At 39.8% G+C, this 7,467-nt stretch overlaps 1 protein-coding gene across 1 annotated transcript; it reads left to right on the plus strand.

The window, feature by feature from the left end:
* Window positions 1-677: 677 nt before the first annotated feature.
* LOC109955941 (retinol dehydrogenase 11) lies at window positions 678-7,467 on the plus strand. The gene is made up of 7 exons (XM_020592605.1): window positions 678-1,008; window positions 4,488-4,727; window positions 5,595-5,684; window positions 5,822-6,010; window positions 6,603-6,712; window positions 7,158-7,331; window positions 7,431-7,467. The coding sequence occupies exons 1-7, from the start codon at window positions 762-764 to the stop codon at window positions 7,440-7,442; spliced, it is 1,062 nt and encodes a 353-aa protein (XP_020448261.1). The 5' UTR covers window positions 678-761; the 3' UTR covers window positions 7,443-7,467.

The following is a 7,467-nucleotide window of genomic DNA, read 5'->3' on the forward strand; positions in this document are numbered from 1 at the left end:
TAATTCAATGTAGAACCGCCACTGACGCACTGAACAGAAGCAAAACCAACACTCAGGATAAATCTATGCTTCTTGCCAAAACTAACAAATGGCCCTCACAGCCAAACTACTGGAGAAACAGTGAGTAGGTTCAAGGTTCAAAGATTTTATTGTCAATTCACCATATGTGCAGAACACACAGAAATCGAGATACTGTTTCTCTCTCATCTAGTTTTGGGTGCCATAACATTTAGGAACTAAAATAGAATAAAGTAGAATAAAAATAGGATAGAATACAATAGAATAAGAACATATGTGGCTGATTTACAATCTTCTTACTTGCACTACTGTCACTGTTTGCACATGGCTTTGAGTTTCATCATAGTCTATTAGGTTGTACCATTTAGTTTATCCTATTACTTGAATTTGGTTTTAATATTCTATTTACTCTGTGTTTATTCTACTTTTTATTCTATTTTAGTTTGCATGTTCAACATTAGGTGAGAAAGAAACACTGTTTCGATGTGTCTGTGTGTCCTGCACATAAAGTGAATTGACAATAAAAATCTTTGATCTTTGATCTTGAAAACAGATGAACAAGTCGAGACAGCATTTACTTTTAGCAAAAATGAAACACAGGTGGTTAAAATAGAAATAGGCTACTATTGTGAATCTACCTGTAAAATTAAAAGTCTGATTTACGGTACAAGTAACGGACTTCCGTAACCTCCACTGATTATGCAAGTCCAATACAGCTGCAGTTTAGGATTTGTCACGCCTACATGAAGTCGCGTGGGCGGCGACATGTACATCAGGTTTTTGCTGACTTCTCCGTCACTGCTTGCTGTGAGATGGTCAGTTCTGACAGTGAAATGAGCTGGTCGGATATTTTCAGTCACCCGTTGTGGCCGTTTTGTACGGCCCTGCTGGCGCTGGTGGTGCACCTGCAGCGGAGAGTGCGCTGGAACCCAAAAGCCTGCACCGTGAGCCTGAAAGGGAAGACTGCTTTAGTGACCGGAGCCAACACAGGTTGGTTGAATTTGACCTGGTCTTATAATAGGTTAATAATACAGGGATACATGAATACGTTTTTTACAGTGTGAATACTTTTAAATGACGTTTTGACATGTGGGATTTACTAGGTCACCATCTGTAAAACAATTACGCACTTTGAGATTTGCAGGAAAGCAATAATACCCTGCCAATAACTGAGCAAGGGTGGTGTCCTTATCAGTAGGAGGGGTGCCACAGTCTTTAGTTGTGACGTTATGTAATTTTTTTTTTTTTTATGTTATGTGACGAATCATTAATTTTGCTTATTTGTCTAACTACTGGCAGTGCACTTAATTTGTGTGGTGACGTCAAGTATGTCATCTATAGATATTTGCTTGTCACAGTGACACCTTATGAGAGATTGTGTTTGCTTGTCACTTCTTGTTTGACTGGACATACTGTATCTGTATGACAGATGAAGTCACTTCATGTCACCTTAATTACGTTCACTGACATGTTTATGATGTCTGCATGGGCTGAAGTGTACCATTAATTAGAGACATATTTCAAGAAGGTATTGTTTTCTCATTACTAATGTCAGTGTTGTAACCTAGCCTTGAAACTGAAGGACTTAGCATGATTTGCATTTGCCATGTGAAGTCTTTTTTTTAAGTAACTTATTGACCAATGAAATAATAGTTTATTCCTAAGTAGGTCATGTTTATGATTTTTTCCCCCCAATAAGTCTTTAACTTTGCAACAGACGGTTTATACATTGAGTGGTTAGACTGGATGTACAGGTTTTAAGTCTAGTTAGTGTACTGTCGCATCCAGTTAATGCCCTTTTAACTTTAATCAGTCTGATTGTTAACTTTAAAGACAGACTCCTTTTTTGGTAGTACTTCTTGTATAATGACTTTGTCAGGTTTAAATAGTTCATTATAGCACCATGTCATACATATGAAGTTTAAAGTGCTTTAAAAGTTAATTTAAAAATGCACATAAGGAAGATGGGCAAAGCAGAAACACTAAAACAGCAAGAAATCAAAATACATGTATAGTAGCAATAGGGATTAAGATATAAATAAATTATTTTATGTGAGTAAAAATGCCATGTCTTGTGGACTGCAAAGTCTGCAGGGTGTGTAAACTTGTAGCATGTAGAGCCAGGACATTAAAAGCGCTACACACAAGGAGCAACAGTGTTGGGAAGGTAACTTTTGAAATGTAATAGGTTACAGATTACTAGTTACCCTGTTTAAAATGTAATAAGTAGTGTTACTATTTTCATTAAAAGTAATGTAACTTATTACTTTTGATTATTTTTCTAAAAAATGTTTTAAACTGCAGTAAAGCTGAAACATAAATTTAAAACAGGCAGTGTAAACCTCACAACAGTACTCAACATTGATTACTATCAAACATATATTAAAGGTTATTCAACATAACTTCAGTTACATAATATTTTACTGTTGAAAAGCGTAACTTACTGAGCAAGGAAAATACTGTTGAATTTCCAGCAATGAAAAGTGCTTTTGTCCGACAACATGGCCACCCGCATTGGCGTTGCTGGCGGGCCACAGCCAGGCAGCTTAGGGCAACAGTAATAATTAACTGGCTCCATTATATTTTAGGCAGGAAACTTTTTGATTGTACTCAAGCTTTTAAGCTGAACTACGCAGCTTGAAAGGAAGTATGAGTCAACGTTGACTCAGAATGGCCAAGGCAGTAGCCTCAGCATGTAATTACAGGCAAAACAGACCACTACATGAGATAATATCACACAAAATTTAATTAGCTCACTGGTATTAACCTGAAATTCTAACCTGATCCCAAACAGCATTACTCTCATGAACTACACTATACATATCATCCATCCATTATCTATACCACTTATTCCTGAATAGGGTCGCGGGGGGCTGGAACCAATCCCACCTGACATTGGGTGAGAAGCAGGGTACACCCTGGACAGGTTGCCAGTCTGTCACAGGGCTGACACTTAGAGACAGACAACCACACTCACTCCTACGGTCAATTAAGACTCACCAATCACGCTGATAACAGATGGGATGCTATAATGACCCCCAACAGTAGGATATTAATGTCAACATAGCTCAGTCTCCAGAGACATAATTTCTGATTGTTTGCTTATTGAGAATAAAACGCAGTCAGGGATTTTAAAGTTAACATAAATGGCAACATCACCTCCTGTTGTAGGTTATTCTGATCAGTCATGTGACTGCCACTAACCAATATCTTTTGAGCCATCAGAACTTTTAAAAGACACACCTTGTCAGGTTTGCTCGGCTGCACCTTCCTCTCTTCCTTTTCTCACTCTAGTTTTGCTTCCTTACCCTGATCACACTATCTGACACACCTGTCCTATTTCCCCTAATCATCACCAGCTGCACCTTATTAGTTTCCTCCCTACTTATACCCTGCTCACCGTTCACTCCCTTGCCAGTTCAATCACTATTTTCAGGCCCTTTTGCTCGCTGTTTCTTCTAGTTTGCCAGTTATATCATCTTTTGATCTATTACGTTTTACCCCTTGCTCCTGCGTTCTTTTTGTCTTCGACTATGGATCTCTCCTCTGGACCCTGGGACTACTCAACCCTACCAGTCTCCACCATACAGGTCGATGCACAGTCTCCATTAACTATCTATGCATGCTCCTGTGTCCTCAGCCATCATCGCTTCAACCACGACCAGCTCAGGAGTGACCCCAGCATCCGCAGTCTGATCCATAAACATCCATCTCACCAGTGACTGTTTTTCTCTGCCTCAGATCGACACCCGGTTATTCCTTATCATTCAGCACCTATCTGTTTATTGCACTTTGACTTACACTGTAAATAAATCTGTCACTACTTGCACCAAAGCCAGCTACCTGAGTCCGTCTTTATTGCTCGTTCATTTCCGTGTCCGAGCTACCTTAACACACCATCTAAGTGAACCTGAAGAAGCTGCAATGCGAAACACGTTGCTTGCAAACTTATAGTTATGTGCAATGATTAAATAAAGAAGATCCTATCTAGACATCCCTGGTGTGTGTTGGACTGTTGGTCGTTTGGTTTTTTGTTTCTTTTTGTTTCATTATTATTGTCTTATGATGTTGTTATAATCAACATGCCTGCATACAGTTACTCATCTACAGTACACATCCAGCAAACACAGATGACCAGGTGGGTTCAGTGGGCTCCCAGGAATAGATATACACCATATACACTAGTGTGCATGACATTCACAGTTCAGGTATGGCTATGGATAAAGGCAAACATGAAGCCTTAACATGGGGAGCTGAAATAGATCCTAGTTTGTAAAATCTTTCTGATTTTATTGTAACATGTTCAGTTCATATGTCAGCATTTGCATTTAATGTATGTGTATTGTTCCAATTTCAAAAAGTGACCTGTTGATTGATATTCACTATATGCACCTTTTTGTTATCAAGTAGTGCAAACTCCTTTTATCTACATCTATCCCACCCATTCTATTTCTATCCCACTCTGCTAGGGATTGGGAAGTTCATTGCCTTGGACTTTGCACATCGTGGGGCCCGTGTTATTCTGGCCTGTCGCAGTGAGTCCCGGGGGGCAGCAGCAGTTAAAGAAATCAGGGAAAAAACTGGGAACTCTGATGTCCACCTGCGTCTAGTGGACCTGTCTTCTCTGGACTCTGTCAGGGACTTTGCTAAGGGTGTTCTTGAAGAGGAGAAAGCTCTCCACATCCTTGTCAACAATGCTGGAGCATCAGGTGACATATGCACCCATAACCAGCAGAAACTGAACGATTTGTTTTAAAGCTACAGTACAAACAGTTACTGCTGTATATACTAAACTGTAATTTGAACAAAAAAGTCTTGCTTGACATGCGATAGCAAATCAGTGACAGCATTAAGAAAGAATGAAAATACATTAAACACCACAAAGAGAACATTCTGTCAGAATTCCTCCCTTCACATCTGAAAACAAAGAACAAGATGTGTCTTTACTGTTTCTGAGCCTCTAACCAAAAAAGAAAGAGTTGGGCTTAATTCAACAGAGACTCAACTCGAAAATGCCACGTAACCTGCAGTATGATGCATCATATGAAAATAAACAAAGGCCGTCTTGTTGACTAAAACCAACTGGTATGGTTAAATATACTCACAGGCAACAACGCAGCCCAAGCCCCCTGTCTGCTTGCATTGAGTAAGATGGCAGTCAGTCTTATAGTTTTATCTCTGTTCAGCCACACTAGTTACCGTGGCTGGGTTTGTTTCCCAGATCTGACAAAACTTTCTCCAGAGGAACATGATATACAAACTGGCTGAGAAGTGCTGTCCATGCTGATCTTTATGTTCGTGGAATTCCTTTTAAGGTTAGGGCGTGTCCCCAGGGACTGAATAATCCATTGTCCCCCAGTTTACAACTTTGTGTGTTTGTTTAAAATGAAATATGGTTAGGGTACCAACTGGGTTTAGATCTAATGGTAAGTGAAGGTATTATGCCAGTGTAGTACTCATAGCTATAGAAGTTCAAATTGTGTTTATTTGGGCATATTGATATGTACTTTTGTTTATATAATCTCATTTGCAAAATATAACTGCAAATCACACATTTATAACCATTCTACCATTAGGTTTACCCAGACAGATCACCAAAGATGGGTTTGATGTTTCTTTTGCCACCAACCATCTGGGGCCGTTCCTTCTCACGAGCTTGCTGCTGGGTAAGACTATGGTAAACTGCAGCTATGAAAGGATGGTTGCGCAATTTTCTGGCACTGTCATGACATACCAGCTTTTAGTCTTTCATTCTCTATCTCTTTTTCCTGTCCTCACTCCACATTTCTTTGTTTTGTTCCAGAGCTGATGAAGCGTTCTGCTCCAGCACGTATCGTCACCGTCAGCTCAGCCAACCATAAGAATGGTCAAATGGACTTCAAACATTTTCATGGGGAGAACCTCACGTATTACTTTGATAAAGTCTACAACAACACTAAGCTGCACAATATCATCTGTACAAATGAGTTTGCACGCAGGCTACAGGGGACAGGTAGGCAAAAGTCATGCTTATTTTGATTGTCCCTCATCACTCTAACTATTGCATGCTCTTTCCTACTTAATAAATGCTGCAGAATCCATACAGCAAGGCAAATGAGAAGCAATGGCAACAAATGGTTCAAGTTTCTCTTTGGAGAATAACTGCCAGTAACCGAAGAGGAGAATTTCAGCCATTACAGTTTAGTATTAAAAAAGTACTCCACTGGTTTAGCATCACATTCCTAAAATAGTCAGACTCAAAGAAATTAAATTGATGCCACGGAACCAGAGATATTGTGTTTCTCTATTGTCATTGTTTGTGATTTTTCACTCATTAATACCGACCAGCATCACATTTAGACTCTGGCAGGGGTGGCCAATCAGATTCTGGAGGTGGCCACCCCTGGATCATCTACCATTATCATCATAACTCTACTCCTGTCATGTCTTTGCTTACTGTCTGTAATTTGTTTTGTCAGCTAGAGTTGCCAAGAGCAAGTTTGTTTATGCATCTCTGTGCTTGACAGCAATTTTGTCGTGTCCTTTGAACATGTAGTCTATTTCTCTTTGTGTTCTGAATGTGACGTGTGTTTATGTACATGTAGGTGTCGCTGCAAACTCTGTCCACCCTGGTTTTGTCATGACAGAGGTGATGAGACACTATCCACTTGTGTTTCGTTGGATTTTCAACATCATTGGAGTTTTCTTTTTAAAGGTGAGTAGCCTACACTGTTGCAATTTATTGTAGACTCACTCTCCACATAGTTTTTCTATTGTTATGTAACTTGCTTTGCAACATTCCAGTCTGAATGTGGTTGGTTGCTGTCCAGATTCCTTCTGCCTTGTATTAATGCACTCTTACCCATCTTGCTCAGTTTACAGTGCAAGATGGGTGTACCTGTTTGTTTTGACTGCTTGAGACCAGTGTGTCTGACACATGCAATACGGGTTGGCGAGAAGATTCTAATGATCCATGATGTTATTGTTATTGCCTTTTAATATGTTATTTCTGTAGAGAATTGTTTTAAGGCTGGAGAAGTTACTATGTCTGCATGATTACACAAACTTCCTGCTTGCATATTTGCACCTACAGAGATATATTTATCTGCAATTTTTCTTAACTGTACATTTCATCTCCACCATCCTTGTCTCTCGGTCAGTCTCCAGAACAGGGTGCAGTCAGTTCGATCTACTGTGCAGTAGCAGAAGAAATAGAAGGAATAACTGGGAAGTATTTTGACAGCGACTGCTCCCTGGCTCTCCCTGCTCCTTTAGCTCGAGATGCTGCCCTCGCAGTCAAGGACTTTGAGGTCTGTGAGAGACTGACATTGAAGGTAGGCTTTTCCTAGTTTCCGGGTTGCGAGCGAGAGCAGACGTGTCTATTGCTTCTCTGTCTGTTCTACGATATTTTCACTTCTGTCCTTTTCATATAGTCAAGGCTTTGAGCTCTGAGCAAGAACTCTACAACTA

The sequence above is a fragment of the Monopterus albus genome, unplaced genomic scaffold (genome assembly GCF_001952655.1).
Source record: "Monopterus albus unplaced genomic scaffold, M_albus_1.0 scaffold18.1, whole genome shotgun sequence".
NCBI lineage: Eukaryota > Metazoa > Chordata > Actinopteri > Synbranchiformes > Synbranchidae > Monopterus > Monopterus albus.

Bases quoted from the DNA above. Each gene is read 5' to 3' on its own strand.
- LOC109955941 (XM_020592605.1), top strand. From the start codon at position 762: ATGAAGTCGCGTGGGCGGCGACATGTACATCAGGTTTTTGCTGACTTC. The intron at 4,728-5,594 runs GTGACATATGCA...TTCTACCATTAG, and splicing joins CAACAATGCTGGAGCATCAG to GTTTACCCAGACAGATCACC. The intron at 5,685-5,821 runs GTAAGACTATGG...GTTTTGTTCCAG, and splicing joins TCTCACGAGCTTGCTGCTGG to AGCTGATGAAGCGTTCTGCT.